General features: G+C 37.4%; 1 protein-coding gene across 1 annotated transcript in view; it reads right to left on the bottom strand.

Annotated features, from left to right (window-relative positions):
- The window catches only part of TBC1D30 (TBC1 domain family member 30), a 133,168-nt gene that overhangs the window by 35,588 nt on the left and 69,616 nt on the right, over positions 1–27,964 (bottom strand). Inside the window, 6 exon segments of the mRNA XM_043967463.1 lie at positions 11,134–11,302; positions 12,700–12,868; positions 18,657–18,842; positions 23,469–23,594; positions 25,687–25,752; positions 26,370–26,431. Coding sequence (XP_043823398.1) covers positions 11,134–11,302; positions 12,700–12,868; positions 18,657–18,842; positions 23,469–23,594; positions 25,687–25,752; positions 26,370–26,431 — 778 coding nt within the window.

Genomic DNA, 27,964 nt, shown 5'->3' with positions numbered 1-27,964 from the left:
GAGGAAGTAAAAAATGAAAGCTCACTGTTTCAATGGCATATGTGGGGTATCTCAAAAGTCCTTGCATTACTAAGCTTCAGGAGCTTAAAGTTGCACTATGACTTTTGGGATAAGCTGTATTTTTGTGCTTCTATATAACTCAGCAGGGCCTCATTAAAAGTAAAATCTTCTCCATTCTCCTCAAGGAACTTATTATAAAGCACAAGATTCTGGTATGGTTTAAAATATACTTCTTCCAAAAATAAGAGAATTCCTTGAGACTAAGGATCCTGGGTATTTCTATTACCAACAGCTTAATTGAAGAGCTATTTCTTTTTTCTAGGTAGAAGAAGACAGAGCTACTCACCCACCATTAACAGTACTTGTATTTTGAGGGGCAACTCTATCTTTTCCCCAATATGGTGATGTACAGAGAGCCAACCATACATTCTTATTCAGTCCCCTCATGACCAATGACACTTTTTCAAGACAGGCAGGAAAACAGTATGACGAAGAAAACCGACCCTTTGTGGATTTGCCAATCATATTCTCCTGGCGAGTTGCAAGTTAGAGGGATACAAATTTAACAAAAATAGACAAAGATATTAAAAAATATTACTCTGTAGATGCAGTTTATACATCCACTGAACTTTATAGTAATACTCATAGGTAGCCCTTCATTACAACTACATCAATAATATGTAGACATACAGTTTATGTTATATTCTTTATAGATATTTCAGTCTTAATAGCATTTATTTTAACAATAAGCCATGTCTAAATTAAGTACTTGTGTGAAATCTTATATTTGTGGGTTGACTGACAGTTGGAAATAAAATTGGTATTACCTCTTTTCTTCCATGAATAACATTTGAATATGTGAGCAAATATCAATGATTAAATACATTCTGTGCTGGTTTGCTATTTTAATTTCTTGCAATCCTCTCCATTAAAAATTCACTCCTGGGCAGCTAGGTGGCACAATGGATAAAGCACCGGCCATGAATTCAGTTCAAATCCAGCCTCAGACACTTGATACTTACTAGCTGTGTGACCCTGGGCAAGTCACTTAACACTCATTACCCCACAAAAAAAGAAAGAAAAAGAAAAAGTCATGCCTTTTTCCATTCTGATCAGCACCTAACACAGTACCTGGCACATAGTAGGCATTTAACAAGTACCCACGACTTCCTGACTTTCTTGCTGGGCCAGAAAGTGGGGTTAGCATATTCTTTACCCCCAATGCTGGTTCTGTTCACAACCGCTCTTTTCTCTCGAAAACCTTGCCATTTATTTCTCTATCCTTGTTGTCACCCACAAACTTCCAGGTCATTCTCTCAACTTTCTCAATGACTTTACCAACCAATTCATAGTTTTCTCTCTACATCATTCCTGGCCAATACCTTAGTGGACCTGACCATTCATGTTGATGACTCCCCCTCCCAACCACTGTTTCTCAATTACAATGACATCTTTCTCCACATCACTTTAGCCATACACCTTGGACCTCCCTACTTTATGAAACAGACCCCACTAAAAATCACAATCTTCAAATGCCACTACTGATCATAACTTCGTATCGTCTACCTCTTTCACTCATACTAAACCAGCTTTTGAGATTTCCAATCCCCATCCTATTGTCCCAATCCATCCATCTCTCCTGTTCTGATTTCACTTGCCTCCATTATGGATTCTAAATCCATTTTTGTGAGTTCTGCCATCCTAGAATCTTTCACTTTCCATTTTGCTTTCTCCATTATACTTTAGTGACAATCCACATCTGATTTCTCTAATTCTGCTTCTAGACTGCCAAATGTTTCTCAAGAAAGCCACAAAATAAAACCAATTTTATCTAGAACATAACCTCAGGGCCTCACTGCTACTTAGCATTCCTTTTACCTCACTCTTATTGATCCCTTATATCATTCCTCACAATAATTGTTGCAAACTTTTTCCATTCTCCTCAAGTCATCAAATATGCCCTCACTATTTAAATTAGATGATTTAGCCTAGTATTCCACTAAGAATATTGGAACCATCCGATTGTGCTCTTTCCACTATTCTACTCTCCCAAATTTAAATATTTCCCTCCTTTCCTGTAGTCATAGAGGAACAGATGATCCTATCCCTAAATAAGGCTAATCCAAAGCCTTTAACCCAAATCCTTGCATCTTGGATACCATTTTCTCTCTTGTCCTCTAAGAACTTACTCCAAAAATCATGCCCTTTTTCCAAAACATTTTTAGTCTCTTTCTCTATCCTTCCTTTCCATCTACCTAAAAACACGTCAGGTTTCCGAAACTAAAAAGCCCACCCTTCATTCTTCCAACCCATCTGACTACTATTCCAATTCTGATCTTCTTCACTGTAAAATTTCTTGAGGAAAAAAATTAAACTGTCCATGAGCAATGTTTCTACTTCCTCATAACTTACAATCTCCTTAAACTCTGGTTATTTTATTTCTGTGCCTCTCCCCATTCTATTGAAACTGTTTTCTCTAAGGTCCCGGATAATCTCTCTAAATGTCAAATATAATTTTTCAGGCCTCCTCTCTTTACCCCCTCTCTCTGCAACCTCTCACACTGTCAATGATCCCCTTTTGTTTGATAGCCTCTCTTCCTTTGGTTTCAGTTTTTTGTTTTGTTTTGGCTTTTTTGCAGGGCAATGAGGGTTAAGTAACTTGCCCAGGGTCACACAGCTAGTAATTATCAAGTGTCTGAGGCCGAATTTGAACTCAGGTCCTCCTGAATCCGGGGCTGGTGCTTTATCTACTGCGCCACCTAGCTGCCCTCTTCCTTTGGTTTCATATTCATCTTACCTCCTACACCCTTCTTTTGTCCCCTTTGATGGTTTCTTATCTGCTGATACTTTAATATGAAGTAGTTTCCTAAGTTCTGTCCTAGGGTTTTTTTCACTGTTTAAAAAATACTTTCTTCCTTGGAAGTCTCATTTACTCCCAGAGTTTCAACCTCTATGCTAAAGACTAAAATCTATAATATACAACCCTGATCTCTCTTCTGAGCCCCAGACTCAGCCTCACGTTTTCAAGTGTCTATAAGACACTTCCACCTCTACATCAACCAGAACCTCAAACGCAACAAGGCTAAAATAGTCCTGCTTGTCCTTTTGACTTTTTAAAAATCATTTACGCCACTGATATTACTGCGCACTAAGTCTTCCATGTTTGAAACTTTGGTGTTATCTCCTTCTCCTCTCTTACTTTAGACAGTCATCTCCAAATGACCAATTCTACCGCTTTAATATTTCTCAAGTCCATCCCTTCTTCTCTATTCCCATTGTTTCCATCCTTTACTATTATACTAGCTCTTTGGTAGGTCTTCCTACCTCCATTCTCTCCCCTCTCTGACTGACTCTTCATACTGCTTCCAAACTCATCCTCTTTCTGCTCAGATAAAAGCATGTCATTCCCCTCATCAAAAATCTTCAGTGGCTCTCCATTGCTTCAAATTCCTCTGCCTGGTATTTAGTGCCCTTCATAAGGTACTCCCCTATCTTTCCAATTTTAACTTCTCTATTCCTTCCCACAAATTCTACCCACCAGGCAAACTAGACTGCTCTGTGCCTCCTAAATAAGAATTACACTGTTCTACCTTCTTTCCTTTGTTCACATTATTTCCTATACCTGAGTATTTCTTCTTTCCTATCCATCTTTAAAAGTCTAAATCAAGCGCTTCATTTTCCATGAAACCTTCCCTGAATTCCTTTCCCCCACTAGGGAGTGATAACTTTTTCTCCTCTTCACAAAGTATTTCAGTTTATACTTTTTAAATGCATTTATTATATATAATTTTGTACTTATATTTATTTGGGCAATTGGAAATTAACTGAAAATAAAAATAGGAACTAGATAAATTGCATTGACACTGACTGTAATTATTTTATTGAAAAGTTTAATCAATGGAATGGAATTGCTACAAGGAGGACACTAAAAAAGCCGCAAAAGCAACTTAGAGAGGGGGCAGCTAGGTAGCTCAGTGGATAAAGCAGTGGCCCTGGATTCAGGAGTTCCTGAGTTCAAATCTGGCCTCAGATACTTGACACTTACTAGCTGTGTGACTCTGGGCAAGTCACTTAACCCTCATTGCCCTGCAATCAATCAATCAATAAATAAAATTAAAAAGCAACTTAGAAAACATCTGAACTATGTGCCAAATAGAGAGATGACTGCCAAAGAACACCAGGTTAAAAAAATCACTTGTGGAATCTGACAAAGAAGGATGATGAGTAATTACAAGCAGTATTGTTTCATAAAGAAATGAAAAAAGGACAGCTAGATGGTACAGTGAATAGAGCACCAGCTCTGGAGTCCAGAGTACCTGAGTTCAAATCTGATCTCAGACACCTGACATTTACTGTGTGACCCTGGGCAAGTCACTTAACCCCAATTGCCTTGCAAAAACAAACAAACAAACAAAAAGAAATGAGAAGAAATGGTACACCATAAAGTTTTGCAAGAAATCTAAATAAAGAAATTCCAAGCATATTTGAGGGTAAAAATGGAAGGAGGGATACAAACTGAATGAAAGTTAAAAAATATTTGCAAAAACCATTATAACTAAATGTTCTCTCCATCAAGGCCAATACAACCACCACAACTGGACCCTAATTATCACAGTATTAGAAGTCCTTATGGATAAGGCAGAAATGGCACTAGAGGACCAAACAAGGGGAAACAGCCAGATTTGGATCAAGTATATACAGAAAGGAGAGCCATGCAGGCAGCAACATAATTATGAAGTTATTGGGGGACTAATATACAAGGTGTCTTTTTTTTTTCAAGTGAGGCAATTGGGGTTAAGTGACTTGCCCAGGGTCACACAGCTAATAAGTGTTAAGTGTCTGAGGCCGGATTTGAACTCAGGTACTCCTGACTCCAGGGCCGGTGCTCTATCCACTGTGCCACCTAGCTGCCCCTACAAGGTGTCTTGTAGGAGAAGGAGCAGATACCAAATGCATGGAAACAATCTCAGACCATATGAACACCAAAAAATGTGACCAGAAGAACATCAATAACTACCAATCTATACAAAATCTTTATGAGACTTCTCTTTTCACAAATAGAGGCCATCTTTCCTGAAAGTGTTAACAGAGGGAAAGCAGGCTTTCACAAGCAATATTTAACGATGGATTACATAATTAACTGAAAGATGTAGAGGATATGGGATCTTGTTATGCTTAGTGTTATTTATGAAATAATGTTTGATTTGGTAGAACAAAAGCCTGCTTTATAGGAAATTTTACAACAAAGTATCAAAATCATTCAACTTTCCTTCTAAGATAGAACAATTTAAAAGCCCCAGTTTCATGACCCTCCAATAAACACGGGGAGGAAAAATACAGGGAGATGTATATTCACCAAGTCAATGGGGGAACTTGTCTGTGGATGGTGCATATAACATTATACCCATTACACCAAGCCCCAGAACATTACAGTGCCTCCTGGAGAAGCTGTTTAATCAAAGGAGTCTGGTTTCACCATCCTCACAACAAAGTCTAAGCAGATCAGTGGTTAATTATCTGCCAGGGATTCCTTTGGCAATCTGGTGAAGCCAATGGACCCCTTCTTAGAATCGTGTTCTTATCTGCATAAAATAAAATACAAAGGGTTACAAAGGAAGCTAATTATATTGAAACAGTTATCGAGCTATTTTTCAGGGCAGCTAGGTAGCACAGTGGATAGAGCACAGGCCCTGGATTCAGGAGGACCTGAGTTCAAATCTAGCCTCAGACACTTAACACTTATTAGCTGTGTGACCCTGGGCAAGTCACTTAACCCCAACTGCCTCACCAAAAAAAAGAAAAAAGATATTTTTCAAGTGTTTACAGATCCCAGGTTAGGAATCCCAGATGCAGCTTAAGGATCAACTGCCCATATTTTAATATTGGAACAATCTATAGAGCTTGTTCATCAGTATGTCTATCAGTCAAAAGTATTTAAGTACTTACTATATTCCTGGCATCTGGCCAAGCACTGAGTGTGTATGTGTGTATATATGTTTGTATGTATGTGTGTATGTGTATACACACATACCCATATATACCTATATGTGTGTATATACATGTGTATATATACATATATATACATATACATATATATACATATATATATATGTATATATATATATATATATATATATATAAAGCCTCTACCTCCTCCCAAAAAAGCTAGTCCCTCCTTACATTCTGGGGAAGCGGGTAGTGACAACAAACAAACTATGTACGAATGAGATATATGCAAGATAAATTGAAAATAACCAACATAGGGCAGGCATTAGCATTATGAGGTATTGTAAAAACCTTCTTGTAAACAGAAAGATGTTAGCTGAAATGAAGAAAGCCAGGAAGGAGACTTATGAGGAGAGAGAAAATTCCAGGCCGGTTGTAGGGGAAGGGGGGATAACCAGTGAAAATGAGAGATGAGGGGCAGCTATGTGGTATAGTGGATAAAGCACCAGCCCTGGATTCAGGAGGACCTGAGTTCAAATCTGATCTCAGACACTTGATTGACACTTACTAGATGTGTGACCCTGGGAAAGTCACTTAACCCTCATTGCTCTAAAAAAAAGAAGAAGAAGAAGAAGATGGAATGACACACGGGAGGAACAGCAAGGAGAGAGACCAGTGTCACTGGATTGTAGAGTTTGTGAAAGGGAATGAGGTAAGAAGGCATCAGATTGTAATAGGCTTTAAAAGACAAATAGAATTTTATATTTTATCCTAGAGGTTATAGGAAGGCACTGGAGTTTACTGAACAGAAGTGTGCTTTAGAAAGATCGATTTGACAGCTGAATGGAAGACAGACTGGATGGAGTAGGAAGAGACTTGAGGCAGGGAGACCAACCAGCAGGCTATATGTATGTATGGAAAGTAATTATATTATAAATATAAATTGAAGACCTGAGAGAAAGAAACCTCTTAATGCAAAGTATGGTGAGAACTTGAGAGAAAATACTCCCTCAGAGTAAAAAAAAAAAAAAAAAAGACTTATATGAAAGGTAGGTGTCTTGAAGTGTACTGTTTCCCAGGAGTTTATTTACATATGACTATTGCATGGACTTTGAGGGTAGGATAATAGATAATTTGATAACTAGAACTTTGGGGTAACTATGGAACAATTGTACATTAACTATCTATGATAAGTCTGGCAGAAATGTGAATTTTGGTTTCTCACCCTAAGGTCAAGGTGAGTCATCTCACACAAGTAAATCTTCCTTTAAGGCAAGAGTCAGTCAGGGATCAAAAACATAGAAATCAAGAAAAAAGAAGAGTTGGTCCTTCAAACTTAGCTCAACAGAGTAAAAGGGAAAAAAGAGGTTTTGCAGATATTGCTGAGAGCTGATCTGTTTGGAGGAAAATTTTAATGTTCAAAAGCTTATAGTAGATAAGAAATATCCTCTGCTGTCTAAAATACTGGTTGAGAAAAGACAAGGCTGTCTGACCCTTTACTGCCACCTAGGGGTTAATAGAAGTCCCTTCAGAGCCCAGGGAGTGGACCTGAATAGATTTGAGGATTGTAGATTTATGAGAAGAGTTTTACTGAGAGAGCTAATCCTGTCTTGGAGTTGTTTTGTTTGTTTTTGTCTTTCTTTGGCTTCACTTACTGCCTGGTACAGAGTGGGTACTTGATAGAGGCTTATTAACTTAACTTACTGACTTCGGAGCCCAGCCAAGAGAACAGACCTTAAGAGCTTTGAAATCCCCAGGCTTTAGGGTCTCTGCCTTCACTAAAAACAAAAAAAAACAAAAAACAAAAAAAGCTTAACACTGCTTCAGTTCCCTGAGAGCAGAAGGGTACAGAAGAGGAGCAGTCTGACCCAGCAAGTGATAGCCCGTTCTATAACGATCGGGAGTTATTAGCTATGTTAAAAACGGGTTTCCCTATTCATGTGCCTCCCTGCTAGATTTCTATTCAGCCCACCCATTGTGCCCACTCCTCTCCATAGACACCATGTGTATCTGTGGGGGAGTGTAACCCATCCCTATAGGTGGAATATTATTTTATGATTATTTAATGATTTTTGCCTTCTTGTTCAGTCATGACTAATGGGGCCCTCATGGCTAAATGGTGTCATCATTTGTTTAAAGGCCTACGAGCAACAGCTATGTATAATAAATATCCAGGTCCTCCCACACACATACTAAGGTTATCCCTAGAACCCTGATAATTGAGTTATAGCATGGCCTCCTCCTCTGGGAACCCTTGTCTCACCAACACAGTTACAAGTGGAGGTAAGTAAGCTACATTAGAGAGAGCATCTCTAGAAAAGAAAGTGTCTCACGCCATGTATATTTAGGCCAGACAGTGCAGATGGACAACCAGTTGGATCCAGAGTTAAATAGGAGATAGAAGATGGGCTGGAATGTATTAGGAAAATTGCAAAGCCCCTTTCATGACCCCCAAGCTCCCCATGAAAACAAAGGCTCGTCTTTCTTACACCACCAGGACTTAACAACATACAAAAGGCAATGGGTAGGCATGAACAGACTACAACATCCAACCAATGAGGAATACAAAGAAAAGGGCTAAGAGCTGTCACTAAGGAATTGTATGCTAGGAGGAAAGAGAAGATGGGTTGGTCACATGCTGAGAATAAGAGATAAGAGATGGATAGTTAGGCTTCACTGGTGACCACCACACAGTGTCAAGAGAAAGATAAGGGAGCTAGACTTGAGATTTCACCGGTATAGGGAACTTGCAGAGAGGAACCTCTACTTCTACCAAGATAGATTAGCAGCTGTTCTAAAATTTAGACTCAGAGAGTTAGGTGACTCATCCAGGGTCACATAGACAGTAGGTATCAAAGATAGAACTTGAACCCGGGTCTTTCTGACTCCAAGGTTGGACTTCTATACTTAATAATGTACCATCTCTCCTACCATCCAAATAAGTATGAAAAAACACATTGGACTAAGAGGTTGATGGTAGAGCTATCGATTTTAAATTATCTAAAGCTATCTAAATTAAAATACCTCTGGGGTTTGGGCTTATATTCAATTACTCAGCCTCATTGAGAATCATTTAGCTGGAGAGGCATAATTAAAGAAAAGGTATATATTAGGAGAAAATGAAAAAGTAAATCAATACCACTGCTAAATCCAATATAGGTGAGCCAATACATTCAACTGATAAAGGTGTTATGTCTTGAAACAAAGGCAATAAGAATATTGGGCTTTCTTAAAAGTGTAAAACAACAAATTCAGTCATAAAGAAGAAACCTCAAGTGAGTATTTGGCCCACCTCCTGCCTTTGGGTGCATAACTGTTATTTCTTTATTGATTAAATAAAGAGGTAAACAATTTCTGAAAAGTCAACAGCTTGGGGACGGGGGAGGGGGAAGGATTACATGACAGGTCTACTGACTTCTAGTGTGATGCTGCTTGCACCATCAAATCCTGAATTAGTAGGTGACAGGTGATATTTTCCTTACCCCTTCCCCAGAAAAAAGCGTTCCAAATACAGTAAGGGAAAAAGCTTATCTTAGACAATTTAGCAAAACCAACTACCCAACACATCAACCATATCTAACATCCAGCAGTATGTACAACTGAATGTAAATCCTCAAATGGCAGATTGAGACAGATTTTCCACAATATTACTTGACATCCAACAAAGTAGGTAATACGTGCTGCATTTGAAAGTCTAGTACCATGCTTTAGTGTTATTAAAAGAATAAGTAGGCATATGAAATGAGAAGCTCATTATACTGTGTCTCTTTGATAGCTATGCTTAAGGGGAAAGTTCATAACTAAACAAGGAACAAGGGTGATCATAAAAAATAAATTCATACATTTTGGTTACATGAAATTGAAACGCTTTTTCAAAAACAGTCAGTGCAAACTAGGACAAGAAGGGAAGCTGTGGTTTAGAGAAAAAAAAATCTTTGCATCAAATATTTCTGATACAGGTCTGATAATCAAGACACATAGGGAAGCAACATAAATATGTAAGACCAAGAGCCATTTCTTGAAGGATATGGAGATAACAAACCAGTAACTGCCATATGAAGGACTGCTTCAAATTACTAATAATCAGAGGAAGGCAAGTTAAAACAACTCTGAGGTTTCAATTCACACCCAGGAAATTAGCAAGGATGATAAAGACAGGCACTAATCAGTTCTAGAGGGGATGCAGGGAATAGGCATGTTAATATACTACAGATGGACCTGTATAAATCCGACTACTCTAGAAAGCAATGTGGACTTGGTGTCAGGAAAATGTGAGTTCAAATTCTGCCTGAGACACTTATTAGCAAGCTATTAAGTCATCTTACCTAGCAAATTGTTTTATTCATCTATAAAAAGGGGACAATAATAATAAATAGAACCTACCTGATGGGGTTATTGTGAGGATTAAATGAAATAAAATGTATAAAGTGCTTTGAAATTTTTAAAGTGAAATATAAATGCTAGTTATTATTAAAATTTTTAAATGTCTAAAATTTCTATGCCCTTTGATCCAGAGATCCCAGTGTTAGGATCATACTCTAAGGATGTCTACTTGTGGTAGCAAAGAACTGCAAACAAAATCTAAGACTGAACACATTTTAGTATATTAATGTAATGGAATATTATAGCACCAATAAGAAATTATCATTGACCACAGTTGTCTATTACCTCCTCAGTGCGGCTTAACAGTCGTCTTGAATATTCTGTCAATTCTTGATTATACGGGAATGGAAAACAGGGATAGAAGAGAATATCAAAGCAAGAAGCGACCTTAGAGATCAGCCAATCCAAATCCCTCATTTTATAGATGAGAGCAGGAACTATGTCGTATTTAAATTTTCCCAAATGAGCAATATGTTTGCATATAATCTAAAATGTCGCTTTATCCAAAAGTTGCCCCTCCTCTGCTTTCCCCTGACTACCATCTAATGTAGAATCTTGCAAATCGGACTCTACCAAAAGCTGGCTGAGAGAGAAGAGAATCCTGGGGATTTGAATAATCCCTTAAAAATATAACCAGCCCTGAATAATCAAGAATTGCTTGTATCTAAGGCTTCTGAAGGTCTGAAGTAAGGTTCAGACCTTCCTCAGTGTTTCAGACGTCTATAATGATCATTTTCAAATTACAGCATAAGCATGACTTAAATCTCTTGCTCTCTATTACAAAGCAAAACAAAAGTCACTTACTCTCCTAATTTCGCCCAGATGGCCAGGGATACCCTCAGTATGATTTCAGAACCTTCGAAGAAGACAGAATCCCAGATCTTTAAAACTGTATGATTAGGGAGGCATGTAGCGAAGAGGGTTAGGAACCACTGCATGGTGAAGACATTTGTAAGTGGGGGCTCATATCCACCTGGAAGAGAACAAACACATCAAGGCTCTTCTGGTTTGATGGTTTAAAGAACACCCAGACACATGAACTTTCCACATATCTATCTCTTTCCAGAGTTGTCACATTTTCTTGCTTCTTCCAAATTTCTAAAATGGAATCATAAAATCATAGAATCTTAGTGTTGGAAGTGACCTAGCTCAAACTCCTACCTTATAAATGAAACCTCTCTCAATTGTAGCCTAAAAAAACTAAGGTTCTCTTACAAGTTCCCTCCAAACCCAAATGGAAAATTGAGTTAAATAACCCAAAAGAGAAAGTTTTAGTGATGCCAAATAACCATCAAGATTTTTTTTTGGACGGGGGGGGGGGGAACCAAGCAATGAGGGTTAAGTGACTTGCCCAGGGTCACACAGCTATTAAATGTAGAGTGTCTGAGGCCAGATTTGAACTCAGGTCTTCCTGACTCCAGACCTAGACCTCTATCCACTGAACCACCTAGCTGCCTCACACACAAAACAGCAGTTCATACTCAATGCAAATGAAAAAGAGCTACTTCAAGTTTGGTGTCAATCTGGATACCCAAAAAAGTTTCACAATTCACACACAAAAATGTTTCACAATTAATAAAAGAGGATGCAATAGACATATCATTGAAAAGATGAAGCCAACAACAGCATTAGTTCTCAGGTTTGTTGGGTTGGGGTTTTTTCTAACACTGAAGATGCATTGCATTCAGTCATCCACACCATCTCATCTCTACTTGTGAGATTGCTACTTAAAATTCATTCCATAGGAATCTGAGGGGGTGCCACAGATTGGGGGAATGGATGAACAAGTTATAAATGTAATGGAATACCATTGTGCTGAACTCTCATCAGTGAAATGACCGACCAGGATTCCAGAGAACTAATAATGAAACAAGCTGCCACCTCCTGATAGAGAGATGAAGGACTCAGAATTCATAATGAGACTAATATCTTTTTGGACATAGCCAACGTGGAAATTTTTTGACTATCTATATACATTTGTAATGGATTTTGTTTTTCTTATATTTTCAGTGGGGAGGGGGGAAGGGAGAAGGAACAGGGGAGAATTAGAAAGTGGATCTTGGCTTATCAAAGAAATAAATTTAAAATAAAATAAAATTCATTCGACAACATTCTTTTTAAGTGCCTACTATGTGCCTGGGACTGCCTAGGCATTAGAGAAAAACAGGCAAAACCAAACATAGTACCTAAAGGAATTTATACTCCACTGGGGAATACAACATAATAAACAGAATAACAAATACAGGATAATTTCGGTTGGGGTGAAATTTGCCCCCCTCAAAGGCCCATGTAAGGGCAATTATTCTAGTGAAGCTGGCCAATTTAATCAGAGGGACAAGACATTTGACATATCCTGGTCTTGGCCTTTACCTCCTCCTTCCTTGTTTGAAGTTTTCTGAAGAGTATCCAGGTGCTGAGATAATTCAGGGAGTTTCATCCTCAAGAGATCTCTGAAGACTGCCATATCCACAGACAATGCCCGGAGATTATTGACAAAGTAGCTTTCTGGAAGTACCTTGTCAATGAGGTAAATCATGATCTGAAGAACAGATAAAAAAAGAACCTGATTATCTGGCATCTCTTCCTGCTCAAAGGAAAGGAAATTATTCCAGTTGGCAATGGTACCACTAGCCAAAGTCATGTATCCCTTTGTAGATTATACTTCAACTCCATATGTTCCACATTTTCCAGGGATGATTTACATATACAATAACCAGAGACAAATGTAATTACCCAGATAAATTAAAATTTAAAAACTGTGTTTCTATCTCAGCTCTTTATACAAGCCACTGGATCTGAACACACATGTAAATTAGCTACAATTAATAAAATCCTCTGCTCCACTTTGACCACAGGAAAGGGCCAAATGTTTCTCTCCCAGCAGCCCTTGCAGAAAGCTCAGTTTTTTCTGATACTACTCACCAAAACAGGTTTCAATATTTACCCACCCAGGGGCAGCTAGGTGGTATAGTGGATAAAGGATCAGCCCTGGATTCAGAAGTACCTGAGTTCAAATCCGACCTCAGACACTTGACACTTACTAGCTGTGTGACCCTGGGCAAGTCACTTAACCCCCATTGCCCAACAACAACAAAAAAATTTACCCACCCAACTATAAGAAACTCTGAAATTTTGTGCCACTGTGCATAGCTATTTCCCCTCCACTGAAGTTTGAAAGAGGGCTTCATCTTTGCTGGCAACCAATTTGGGGCTTATAGGACTTAGACGAAGCAAACCGCCTTTCTGAATATCTTTTATTTTAAATGTGGACTTCATCAGGACAAGATACAGACTCCTCACATGAGTGATTCCAACCCAAACTTCTTTTGGAACAGTCTTCGTTATATTTTCCAAGATGTGAGCACTTTCTAGTAAGTCCTAGCAGAAACCCTCGGTCACACTATCACTTATTGTCTCCTTTGCTTCCAAATATTCATGAGGAAGCATGAGCTCAGCTCTTTAAGAGGCCGCTTCATTCTCAGGGTTATAAATAAAGACATCACCAAGGCTGTCCTGTATGCCTGGAAAGTAGATGCTTGCCTACACATGATTTATCAAATATAAACACATAGTGTTTTTTAAATAAAGGGGGTGGGGTTTGCAGAGTTTTCCATTTATTATCTCATTTGATCCGCACAAACTATTTTTTTTTTTGCTGGGCAGTGGAGGTTAAGTGACTTGCCCAGGGTCACACAGCTAGTAAGTGTCAAGTGTCTGAGGCCGGACGGATTTGAACTCAGGTCCTCCTGACTCCAGGGCTGGTGCTGTATCCACTGCACCATCTAACTGCCTCCCCTCCCCCTTTTTTTTTTTTTGCAGGCAATGGGGGTTAAGTGACTTGCCCAGGGTCACACAGCTAGTAAGTGTCAACTGCACAAACTTTTAAAGAAATGCTGTTATTATCAAAATTGTACAGATAAGGACAGCTAGGTGGTGCAGTGGTTAAAGCACCAGCCCTAAATTCAGGAGGACCTGAGTTCAAATCTGGCTTCAGACACTTGACACTAGCTGTGTGACCCTAGGCAAGTCACTTAACCCTCATTACCCCATTAAAAATGCTTGCTGAATAAAATAATTGAAAGTAAAAATTGTACAGATAAGGAAACTGAGGGTCAGGGAAACTATGATCACATACCTTATAAGTGTCTGAAACTGATTTAAACCCATTCTAAGTTTATTTTAGGCACTTTATCTACCATGATACATGGGGCTTCATACAATTCTGTATTCCCTTGAAACAAATGGTAACCAATGATTAACAGAAACACCAACTTGCCAAGAGACTAAATTCTCACCTTTGGAATGACTATTTTTAATATGACAAATGGAAAAGAGGGCTGGCATAATATAAGGAAGGCATTTTCCATTAGAAGAGATTAAGCCATTATAGAAAATGACTGTCGCTTTGAAAGGTACAAGGGCAGATGTCGCTTGTGACATGAAATAAAGGAAGAGTAAATTTCAGTGGAGGAAGAAAGGCCGTGATAAGTCGTGGTCAGACAGACTGAAGCCTGGGGTGATGGGGAGCAAAACCAGCATAAATGGGATCTTCCTGCAAAGAATCTAGGCTCTAGGAGGAGAAGAGGGACATGGGGGTGTGAAGACAAGAGGACAAGCCCCAGTTGATGGGACTCATTAGATGATGCAGCTAGACTTTGACTAGCATCATCCCTGAACATTACAAAAACTTCTGTACACGCAGATCTTGCAGGACCATCCATTTGGAGCTGAATGGACCGTAAAGGGGATCTAGTCCAATCTTCTCGTTTTACAGATGAGGAAACAGAGCCTTAGAAAGGTTAAATAAGGGGCAGCTAGATGGAGCAGTGGATAGAGCCCTGGAGTCAGGAGTACCCGAGTTCAAATCTGGCCTCAGAAACTTAACACTTACTAGCTGTGTGACCCTGGGCAAGTCACTTAACCCCAACTGCCTCACTAAAAAAAAAAAAAGAAAGGTTAAATAATTGGCCCAGGATCATGAAACTACTAAGAGTCCGAGGTGAGACTTTAATTTAGGTCTTCCTGGGTCCAGGAAGACTCATCTTCCTGAGTTCAAATCTGGCCTCAGACACTTAACTAGCTGTGTGACCCGGGAATAGTCACTTAACCCTGTTTGCCTTGGTTTCCTCATTTGTAAAGTGAGTTGGAGAAGGAAATAGAAAACCACTGTAGTATCTTTGCCAAGAAAACCCCAAATGGGTTCACAAAGTGTCAGACACAACTGAAAAACAACTGAATAACTTTCTGGTTTCAAGTCCCAATGTATTTATTATATCACACTGCCTCTCGGTCTTTCTGCCTTCTAAATAGCAGCTTCCATGTTGATTGCTGAGTGTGTATAGTTTTAGATTTAGACTTTGTAGACAGGAATATCTGGGTTCAAGTTCTACTTCCCTCTAACACATACTAAGCTGTGTGCCTTTGGACAAGGCACTTTAGTCACAGAGCTCCTGGGGGTCTGCATGCCTTAAGTCTCAGAGGAGGTGCTGAATTGCACTGTGTAGAGAGGGTTTCTTTATCAAGAATTCCATATACGGGGGGCAGCTAGGTGGCGCAGTGGATAAGGCACCAGCCTTGGATTCAGGAGGACCTGAGTTCAAACCCAGCCTCAGACACTTACTAGCTGTGTGACCCTGGGCAAGTCACTTAACCCCCATTGCCCTGAAAAAAAAAAAAAAAGAATTCCATATACCAATGAATCACAAGTCTAGTCTAAACATGGCCAAAACATATACATACACATGTCTCATACATATACATATACATACACACATCCATACACATATACATATATATGTATGCAGACACATTTGTATGTGTTTGTATGTATTATATTATGTTATTTATACATATAATACAAATATGTGAGATATACATATATGTATGTGTATATATATATATTATATATATATATATAATGTAAGGCATTATCTGCTTACCAACCTCATTCTTCTAATTCTTATAATAAAATGGTATTTCTTACTTAGATATCTCAAGGTACAATATGATCATGATTTCAGAAGTGCAATACTTCAGGGGCAGCTAGGTGGTGCAGTGGATAAAGCACCAGCCCTGGATTCGGGAGGACCTGAGTTCAAATCTAGCCTCAGACACTTGACACTTACTAGCTGTGTAGCCCTGGGCAAGTCACTTAACCCTCCCCAAAATGTCCCCCCCAAAAAAAATTAAATTCTTTTAAAAAAATTTTTAAAAGAAGTACAATACTTGGGGACACACTTACTCTCATAATGAACCTAAAGTTTTAATGCATAAACCAAGAAATTAGTGTAGATTGAGATTTTTATGAGGGAAATTGACCTAAATTGTTCCTTGCACTTATGCCAAAAATAAACAGTAACACAAAGCTGAAATCTTACACCAGCTGCTGAAAAAAATTAAGTTGGCACTCATCCAATAAACTGACCTTTACCTAGCAACTGCTATAAGAAAAGAATATACATTTTAAAGTCAAATAAGCATTTGCCAAAAACCTACAGGCATCTACTTTTTTTTTTCCTCAGAAGTGTTATTGCAAGAATAATTTCTAAAGTGTATATTAAATCTCTAGTCATGAGGTTCATATAGGCTTAAGGATTTAAAACATTTTCTCTCAGTGTATGCCATGTATTAACTCTGGAGCAAAAAAAAAATCTAAAATATGCTCATTTACTCAAATTTATTCTAGTTCATCTCTACATCTGTGAGTTTTGGTCTTCAAATCATAGAATCACAAGTTTAGCATTGTAAGGGGCCTTAGAAGTCATCTAGTCCGAACTCCCCTTTTGACAGATAACGAAACTGAGTCCTAGAGAAGTTAAGTGATTTTTCCAAGGGCTCATAGGTACTCTATGAACCCAGATGCTCTAACTCTATTCTGATATTTTCCCAATTGCACCAAGCTACTGAATAGCATAGCATAGATAACATTTCATAAAATGACTGAACCAGGAATGCATTGGTTCAACAACTGATTCTCTAAGAAAATACATACACATGAGACACACTTTTAAGTTTAATCTGTATTATTAACATTTTTCTATCACAAGACTGATTTGTACCATTCACAGATTTCCAAGCTATAAATAGTCACACTGAAAATTGAACAATCCTTTGTAGTTTGAGTAAGCTCCAGCACCCCCCTGATTGAAATACACTTTCTTACTTTCCATTGGAACTCATTTTTCTATGCCATCTCACCCTCTGATATCCTATTTTGCCTTGTTCTAAATTTCTTCTTCTAATTCTTAAAATGGGCTACTCTCATTTTGCAGGCACAGAAATATACCCATAATCTGGTAAACGTTGATAAACAAAAGGGGATCTAAATAAGCATAACCGCTTCTAGATTTCAATTTTTTTAAGTATTTTATTATTTTCCAGTTACATGTAAGGATAGTTTTCAACATTTGTTTTCACAGGATTTCTAGTTCCAAATTTCTCTCCCACCTTCCCTTCCCTCCCCCCTCCCCAAGATGGAAAGAATTTCTGCTATAGTTTATATATGTACAATCACATTCAACATATTTCTGCATAAATTTAAATGTTTAAACTCAAATATCTGACTAGCCACTATTCCAATTGTTTTTAATAAGTGACGGAAATGACTTCAAATTTCTTTCCTTGAGTGGTCAGAGAAAACAAGACGTTTTACTCATGTAATCTGAATATAGATCTAAATGTTAGGTAGTCAATTGTTAACACTTATTATGACATGTATGGTGCTGGCCAGGAATATGTGGTAACGTTACATACCATATCCATTCATAATTGAAAATATCACTATGTTATTAGGATCTGTCTAATACTCCCAGTGACTACTTTTTGAGTAGTCCCACATATCATAAAAATCAAATGTCAGAATCAGAACTCTTAAAAAATTTGACCATTCATTAGCAAATCCAAAAATAAATAGATGAATCAGTGATTGAATGAATGAATGAACAAGTAAATAAATAAATCAAGGAGTCATCATCTCTATATCTTAAGTGTTTCACTCTTCATGAACAAACTGCACTACTACTAAGTTAATAACAACATCAATACACCCAAATTGCTAAAGCTACTTCTACACCATGACCAAAAAAACTGCTATATTCTCTCACATACATTTTGTTTTCAATAACTAAAAAAAGTTACAGATTTTTCTCCTCCACATAGATTATAAGAATTCACTTCTAAGCCATTTTTAGAAGCAATTAAACCCCTCCACCCCATCCAAAAAGAAAAAAATATCACATAAAAGGTTCTAAAAAATCTAACCAGATTTTATCACTGGTTACTTTTCTATTCTCTCAAGTATGGATTTCCCCACAGGTAGACAGACTCACTTTCAGCGCATCCCCTTCATTGCCTTCCATCACTTCTAGGATAAGTGCAGCCAGGATATTGAAGCCTTGGCAATACCCAACAGACTTGTTCCATCTGGCATAGGCCAGCAGAACTCTCTTTAACACCACTCTGTCTTGCTCTGCCTCCTGGCCACAGTAAGAGCTACAGCCTGTTCGGTGAAGATCCTAAAAGGAAGGAGGAAGAGGTTAGAAGGGAGAGAACAGGGCAAACAATTTAATATAATCTTACACAAAGTTTCTCCAGAAGCTATCAGTCTGCCAAAACGTTTACCAAACTACCAAACTGTGACCAGCTACGTCCACACTTAGCAATTTCAGTGATGATACTAAATAGATAGATAGATAGATAGATAAGATACTTTATACCAAAGACTATCAAGAACTTTAAAAAACTTGATATTGCTGTGTGTTCTATTCTGCTTTTAAAGTCTGATTTCATTCAGGCATAATCTTATTTCTTTTGGAATATATATTTATACATGAATTTCTATCTATTATAATTGGTGATTTTTTTCCATAATTAAAAAGTTTTGAGCTTGACTGATCTTAACAAATATGAACATTTCCATTACAAAGAACAGAACTAGAGAACTGAATATAAAATCATGATGCTTGCTTAAGTACAGCTTGGTTTTATTTTTAAGTATGTAATAAATTTAATATGATAGTAGCTACACTGCCCTACTTATCTGTGTCCCCTTCTTAACCACCTTGTCTTCCTGTTTATTTTTTTTTCAGGCGGGGCCATAGGGTTAAGTGACTTGCCAGGATCATACAGTTAGTAAGGGTCAAGTGTCTGAGGCCAGATTTGAACTCAGGTCCTCCTGAATCCAGGGCCAATGCTTTATCCACTGTGCCACCTAGCTGCCCTCCCTGTTTATTTTTTAAATTATTCATTGATGTTCTTTTCTTCTGAGGTTTGGGGGGCAGGAAGTTTAGGGGAATGTTGGCCATCACTATCATTATCCCTCCATTACTCTTCTCTCTGCCTCTATTTCTTCCTTCATCACCACCAAATAAAAGGCTCCCTTGGAACCAATAAGTATATTTAAGCAAGCCAAATCTACACAACTGGGCACATCATTTTCTTCGATGAAATTATCCATTTTTTCTGTGATTTATTCCTTTGCATGTACCATGTTTAGTAGTAAATCATTTAGGGTGTAGCTAGGTGTAAGAGTGGGTAAAGTACTGGCCCTGGATTCAGGAGGACCTGAGTTCAAATCTGGAACTTACTAGCTGTGTGACCCTGGGCAAGTCACTTAACCCTGATTACCCCACAAAAAAATAGTAAATCATTTAGTCTTAATTTAAACTTGAATCTTCTCTTCAAATGCCCTTTATTGATTTAATTTTGTTGGGGTGTCAGTAAAGGAGGTATTTAACATTTCTTTTTTCTGCATTTGTTTATGGGGATTTCATACCCTAGCATCAGGTCACTTTTTATAAAAGTGTTATGGATAGCTATCAAATACACATACTTCCTTCTGTTCCAATTTATTTTCGGAGATCTATCATAAACAACTTTTCTAAAATTCTATTCATTTGTGTCTTGTTTTGTTGTTGTTATTGTTGTTGGATTTGTTTTATTCTGAATAAGGCACACTGACATCTTCAGTAATTTTGCTGTCTGTTTCTTCCTTTAATTCAATTAAGTTTTCCTCCAAATATGCAAGTGGTCTGCCATTTGGTTTATGTTTATTATATATGATACTACTTAATTATTCATGATGCCTTTATGCATAATATATTTTCTCTTCTACCAAGACCTATTTTTACTGTTAGTTTGTCTGAGATCATGATTGCTACCTGTAGATTTGATTTTTTAAATTCACTTGAAGCATATCTGTTTCAAACCCTCATATTAACTCAGCAATAGCAGAAATAGGCTAGAACCAAGAGTAACTGAGCTATCCTTGTCTCCAGCTGTGATTTTGAGTGTTCAGAGGCATGTACTACCTCATTCTGTGTTCTTTCACAGTGATCTATGGGAGCTAACGCTGTGTCCAACTGCTGCTCAAGCAGGCAAAGGATGAGATTCCTATGGTTTCAGGCCTAAATTACCAGTATTGGCTTCTCCTTCTTCTTATATGTCCCAACTCAAAGGGCCTTCAGGCTTCTGGCTCCCTTCCTACAGTATTACTATTACAAACATTAGAATAATGAATGAATGAATGAATGAATGAATGAATGAATGAATGAATGAATGAATGAATGAATGAAAAACATTTGTTAAGCCTTAATGTGTGCAAAGCACTTTGCTAAATAGTCGACATACAAACAGAAAACCAAGATGATGCTATGTTATCAAGGAGCTCATATTCTAACAGGAAGAGACAATAATATACAGAAGGCTTACACTGCAAGTCAAACAGAAAGGCCCTGTGACCCTCACAGTATAGCATCAGAGTAGATAGCAATGTACAGAAAACCCTATCTGTTTCTAATGTTGAAGTATGTGACAGGGCCAAGGACTTTGGGGGCAAGAACTTTTCTTTCTGTTACTTTGATAGCGCATATACTGACTTACAAGGTAAGTACAGGGGCAGCTAGGTGACACAGTGGATAGAGCACCGGCCCAGGAATCAGGAGTACCTGAGTTCAAATCTGGCCTCAGACACTTAACACTTACTAGCTGTGTGACCTTGGGCAAGTCACTTAACCCCAATTGCCTCACTAAAAAAAAAACCAAGGTAAGTACATATAGCAGGAGCTTTAAAAAATTTTGTTGATTGATTGATTGATTGATGGGAGCAGGAGCACCTACATAGTCAGTTGCTGGGTCAGTATCCACAAAAGTTGCTTCCTTAAATAATGGCAGAAGACTGGACTGGAAACAAGACCAAAGATCTGAGGACTATTGCCATGACTAGGGCTCTAGGGCTTATCTTGCCCATAACTGGCAGTTGACTGGCTGCTGCTGCTGGTGGTTGTGGTGGTGATGGTGGTGGTGGTAGTAGTAGCTATGATATTAAGTCCCAACTCTATAAGAGCTGTTGCTTTCTGAACAAAGACTATAAAAGGAGGCTATCCAGGCTGAAAGCCGGGGAGGTAAGCTTTGATATAGATATTGATCCATATACTTTTACTGCTCTGCTTTGGACAAATGTTTTTTTGGATAGTATAAATAGTAACATTTTTTCCTTTCTACTAAATTTATACTAAAGTTAGGTAGTAGCCCTCCAAATAAGCAATTTTTAAAAAACATAATAAAGTGGAAAAAGAAAGTCCATGTTAGATGCTCTTGGGGAGAAAAGGACATTATGTTTACTATCACTTGAGCATCAGTGGAAGAAATATTTGCTTCACTTTTAATTTTTAATATAGGTAATATCTATGATTGTTACTATGTAGAGACTATTTTGGGGAAATTATTCAGGAACTGAGACACTTGTATGCATATATTCTAGCACCAGTGCTCTTTTGTAAAATTAGTAATACGTATTATAAGTCAAGCAAAAAGAAAGAAGCTTCTCTCTGTCCTGCAAGCTTTCTGGCTTCAAAGCACAGTTGAATCATGCATAATTTATATGGTTCTTTTTTAATCACACAATTCAATGTAAATGCCATCAATGATTAATTTAGGATTCTGTCTGACACAGAACAAATATTCCTCTAGACATAAGTGTGCCAATAAATGTAAGTCAGAGAGTGGTAGATTTATTTCCACTGGTACTGCCTACTTATGAGAAAGCATATATATACATATGTGTATGTGTGTGTGTATCAAAGATCTATTCAACTTCTAGAGCCAAAAGACCCAAACAAAAACATTAATATTAATTCCAACGTAACTTTGAATTCAAAGACTACCTAATTCTTACAATGATAGTGTTTTGCCCTTCATATTTGAAGATTATGCTTTTGGCCCACTCCTTATAGGAAGAAAATTTTTTTTGTAGTACACTCATTTCAGTTGTGTCCAACTCTTCATGACCCTATTTGGAGTTTTCTTGACAAATATACTGGAGTGCTTTGCCATTTCCTTCTCCATCTCATTTTACATATAAGGAAACTGAGGCAAACAGAGTTAAGTGGCTTCTCCAGGGTCACACAGCTAGTAAGTATAACTCCAGTCTGCCTACCTACAGGTTCATCACTCTATCCATGCACCACCTAATTACCCCTGAAGAAAATATACTTGAATCTTTTTAAATATTGAATGTGTAGTTGGATTTGTGCTGATCTACTCAACCACAATCTTCCAGCTGGTCCTGCCTGTCATAATCAGGGGAACATTAAACCAAATCTGAAGTCAACTGTTCCAACGATGCTAACTTGTCCAGACAAATACAGTGGCCTGAACACTTATCTCAGAACCCCCATTTAAATCTAATATTCTAATAATTAAATTTATCATCATACTTCAAACTTTTTAAAAGTAAAAATAATCTAATGAAAGCCACATCACTTTAAAATAACTCCGCTTTCGAAACTGCCAATGCTGGATTTCCCAATCAGTCAAAAATCCACTTGGTGAACACATTGTGGGGATAAAGAATTATCAAACAACCTATGCTCCTCTCCAGAAAAAAATAATTTCACTACAAGTTGGTGATAATCCATAAGAACTTCCTATTAATAGTAGCATTTTCAAAGGCTAGGTATAGCCAGTGTTTTGCATAAGAGACATCTTTAGACTACACAGAAATGAAGGAGCAATTCATGAAACGAGAGCAAAAATCAGAGGCAGTCACCCCATAATGTCAATGAATCTGTTCAGACAAAGGGTTCAGTGAAGTATTTTGCTAGTACTATTTAGGAAAGAGAGCCACATGTTAAGACAATTACCTTTACTATCTGAATTCCCATGGAATCGTCATCAGGGTTACTTCTTTCATTGAAAGTGAATCGCATGGTTTTATCCCAATCAATGGCTATACTATGCAAGTAGTGGTCTGCCAAGGTCAACCAAACCTAGAAAAATGCAATACACCCAAGTAAAATATGCAGTTTCTACTTTAAATCCTGAATATCATACAAGGACTTTCTACTAGATTCATCATTTTGTTTACCCTACTTAGGTGGGTGAGATGTAACTTGAAACCTGCATTATCAGAACTCTTTCAAAGTATGTAAATACTTCATTTGGTTTTACCTAGCCCTAAATTACCATCTAAATTTGGGTTAGGCATTCAGTCAATAAATATTTATTAAGTGCTATGTTCCAGGCATTGTGTTAAGTGATGGGGATACAAAAAAAAGGCAAAAGTTTCTGCCTTCAAAGAGCTCACCATATTATGGGTTAGAAAAGAAGTAAGCAAATGTGTTACAAACAAGCTAATATGTAGGATAACAGGAAATAATTAAAAGAAGGAAGGCATTAAAATAAGAGGTATTGGGAAAGGCTTCTTGTAGAAGATGGGATTTTATTTGGGTCTTTAAGGAAACTAGGGAAGTCAGCTGACAGAAATAAGGAGAGAGAGCATTCCAGGCCGAGGGGACAGTTAGAGAGAAGCCTAGAGCCGGGAGATGGAAAGTCTTTTGGGGGAACAACAAAAGGAGGCCAGCGTCACTGAATCCAAGAGCAGGTGCTGGGGATTCATTCTCAGAGAGGTGAGTCTAACATAAATGGAAAGTTTCCTTTGTTTGGCATATAACACACATATGTATATACATATAGCTAAAATCACAGAACATCAAAGTTGGAAGGAACCTTATTACAAGACCCTCATCACAGATAAGGACACTGAGAATGATAATGTGTAAGCAATGTCCAGAGGGCAAAGTGAGTTTAGAAGTAGTACCAGGGCTAGAACTCATGTTCTAAATCCATAGTCTTATCTACAATGTCCTCACCACTATCTCCTGACAGAAAGTTTCATAATCAACAGCTGAAAGAAAATACTAGATTTTCCCCCAGAGACTAGCTGAGCAATTGAAATTTTTTATTGTTCTCCATATACCATTTTCATGGTTATTCCTTTCAGGGAAAACTCTTCTACATGTTCAAATTAAAGGTCATTTTTTTTTTTGCAGGCAATGGGGGTTAAGTGACTTGCCCAGGGTCACACAGCTAGTAAGTGTCAAGTGTCTGAGGCCGGATTTGAACTCAGGTACTCCTGAATTCAGGGCCGGTGTTTTAACCACTGTGCCATCTAGCTGCCCCTAAAGGTGAATTTATATCAAGCTAATCCTCCACACATGCTGAGTATGAACTGGCAACAACAAATTACCAGTAATGATATATGCAAGAAGGAGCATGAATGGCATCATCAAGGACATGCAAGGTTGGAAAAGGAGGTAAGCCAGTCATATCATGAAAGAGAAGGATGATAAATGAATAATCCAAATGTTACACTGATATCCACAGAATATTAAAAGACCCAGAGGAAGGCTTGCAGGGTGATATATAGATTCCCTTTGAGGATTTATGGAAGGACAAGAAAAAGAATCAACCAGGAAGAAAAGCCAAACATGGGACTGAGGTTTGCACAGGTAAAAGAAACATCCACATCAATGAGATCATGGATTGCCCAATGGAAAATGTTCCAAAAGTGTTAGTTAAGGCAGCTCTGAAGCACATGTCTTCTGGCAGCAGAGAAAGGAGCCAGTTATAACTCTCAAAAGAGAGTTAGCCCTGGCAGTTGGGAATTGAAATGAGAATACCAAAAAAAAAGAAAAAGGACATCAAGGGCTTTTCAGTGCTAGGAGCATGAGTTGTCTTGGCCATGTGTATATCTCATTGCCAGCATATTTACATTGTGTCTGCTCTTCCTGCAAATTCTGTGTGTATTTATGACAGGGTGTATAGCAGGCTAATAGGAGAAATGTTTTGTTATCATCATTTTTATGGCGCTGTTCCAATAAATGAATTTGTTTTGAGGGGTTTTTTTAAGTTCCTAAAGAACCTTTTCAATTATTACTATCAAAACCCAGATTAGCATGGATATGCAAAAGAGAAAGTTTTAAGCTGCCAGGCTAGAATTTACTTTTGGAAATCCTAGGAATTTTGAAATTCACTTCAAAAAGGCAACATAGTGATAATATTTTTAAACCCTCTACCTACCTTTCTCCTCCATTCCTTTGGTATCCCAGTTGAAAGTCTAGCTACAGCCTTGAGAGCATCATACCACTAGAAACAGGGAAGATTGGAAGAACATCAAAATGGATTCACCATAGAAATGTATATATGTATATATAGATATGTGTGTGTTTATGTTATATTCAAGGAAATATATTGTCTTCTGTTTTATCAGTGAAGAACTTCACAACTGGTCATTTATAAGAAGGACATAATGATAGAAAAATTTATAAACATAAAATTTGTCTATGTATATTTTCATCTGGCCATTTTAACTTTACTGAAAAACTGAAATGCTGCCATAGATAGATAGATAGATAGATAGATAGATAGATAGATAGATATAGAAAGACAGACAGACAGAAATGACACAGAAACAGAAAGAGTGATAGAGAAAAAGAAGACAGACAGAGACATAGAGAGAACACAAATGCTTAAAACTGTACTAAGACTTTTGGGATATATTTGTATATATATAAACAGAGTGTCTCAAAATTCTTAGTACAATAAAATAATTAAAGCTTGAAACTGCACAAGACTTTTAGGACTCGTATATGTAAGTAGTCTAACTGTCTATGTAATAGTCTAATTTTGAGATGCCCCTGCATATAGCTTCAGATACTCTGAAAATAAGGTCATCATACTTTGGAAATATCTTACAATATTACCTGCTGAAAACCATTTTGACCTAAAGATGGCTCAAGAGTGAACTTCAACTTCGTGTCAACCCCTAGAAAAAAAAATACATGCTTTATATTATTTATGGAAGGAGATGTCAGAGCTCATTGAAAAGATCTCAAACAGAAATTAAGCTCATGCTACAGATTAATTATCAAATGAACAAGAAATGTTATCACTTTTGTCTAAATTATACTCATCCATGCCCACTAAAAGTACCTGGTGTTAGAAGTAAAAAAAAAAAAAAGAGAGTAACAATTTTGATGGTTAAAACAGGACAGGATTCACAGGTATAAAGTACCTACACAATTTTTTAAAGCCTTTCATGGAACAAATGAACAAACTAGCTGAACTATGAAAAACTGTAACAATGATACTATCCTCTCCCCTTTGTGAAATGTTCCATTACATCATGTTATTCTAACATTCTAAAAAGTAATATCTGCATTTATGTCCTTATTTTTTCAAATAATTAGATAATTGTTGCAAGTAAAAAGCTCAAAAAAATGAATTTAAATTTCAGCTGATGGATGGGCTTTGATATTGCTCTCTACCTCAGTTTCTGTAACCAAGGAACAGATGATACAATGGAAGAAGATGTAGAGGTTAAATTTTTAATATTTGTTTAGAACTTTAAATATGCAAATCCTATACTAAAGCATATGTCACTGTGATTGAAATAAATTTCTCAAACACAACTTAAGGAAAAGTTTATTAAAATATAATATCGGGACAGCTAGGTGGCACAATGGATAGAGCACTGGCCCTGGAGTCAGGAGTACCTGAGTTCAAATCCGGCCTCAGACACTTAACACTTACTAGCTGTGTGACCCTGGGCAAGTCACTTAACCCCAATTGCCTCACTAAAATATATATATATATATATGTATATATACATATATATGTATATATAAAATATCAAATTTGAAGGTTGTTTTATAGTACATTTACTTCTAGATGCAAAATCAATTTGCTAACAATTTAGTGCTGCTGCATTTTAATCAGTTTTTAAAAGACACTCCATTTGGGAATTTAAAGATAAAATGGAAAACGATCTATTGATCTATGTATTTAATGTTAACAGTAATGCTCGTTTTGGCAAATTGCAAACCAATTAAACGGTGACAGTTTGAATTTCTAAGCTACTGCCATGTAATATCAGGAAGAACTTTTCAACAACTTTCCCCCTTGGCTTGAGTAGTTTGTGGCTAGGCATGGCTCTTTTGATTTATTAAAGATCTTCAGTGACCTACCTTAAGCATAAAAGGTAAGAATATTTATGTAGGTGAACATTTTTTTAAAAAAACACATCAGTTTTATCCCAGGTTCATTATAGTTCTACCTAAAAGCCTTGGAGTATTTGTGTGTATACATCAGAGAATCATATTGCTGAAAACGATCTGAGAGGCCGTTTAATTCAACCCACATCTAAACAAAAATGCCTTCTACAATATGCCTCACAAATGTCCAGCCTTTATTTGAAGGCTTTGAATGGGGAGGAATGACCCACCCCCTGAGGAAGCCTATTCCATTTTGGATAGCTCTGATTTTTTTAAGTTTTTCCTTACATCAAGCTCTAAGATTT

The sequence above is a fragment of the Dromiciops gliroides genome, chromosome 5 (genome assembly GCF_019393635.1).
Source record: "Dromiciops gliroides isolate mDroGli1 chromosome 5, mDroGli1.pri, whole genome shotgun sequence".
Lineage (NCBI taxonomy): Eukaryota > Metazoa > Chordata > Mammalia > Microbiotheria > Microbiotheriidae > Dromiciops > Dromiciops gliroides.
The sequence above is the reverse complement of the archived record's forward strand: the minus strand, read 5'-3'. Positions and strand labels throughout refer to the sequence as shown.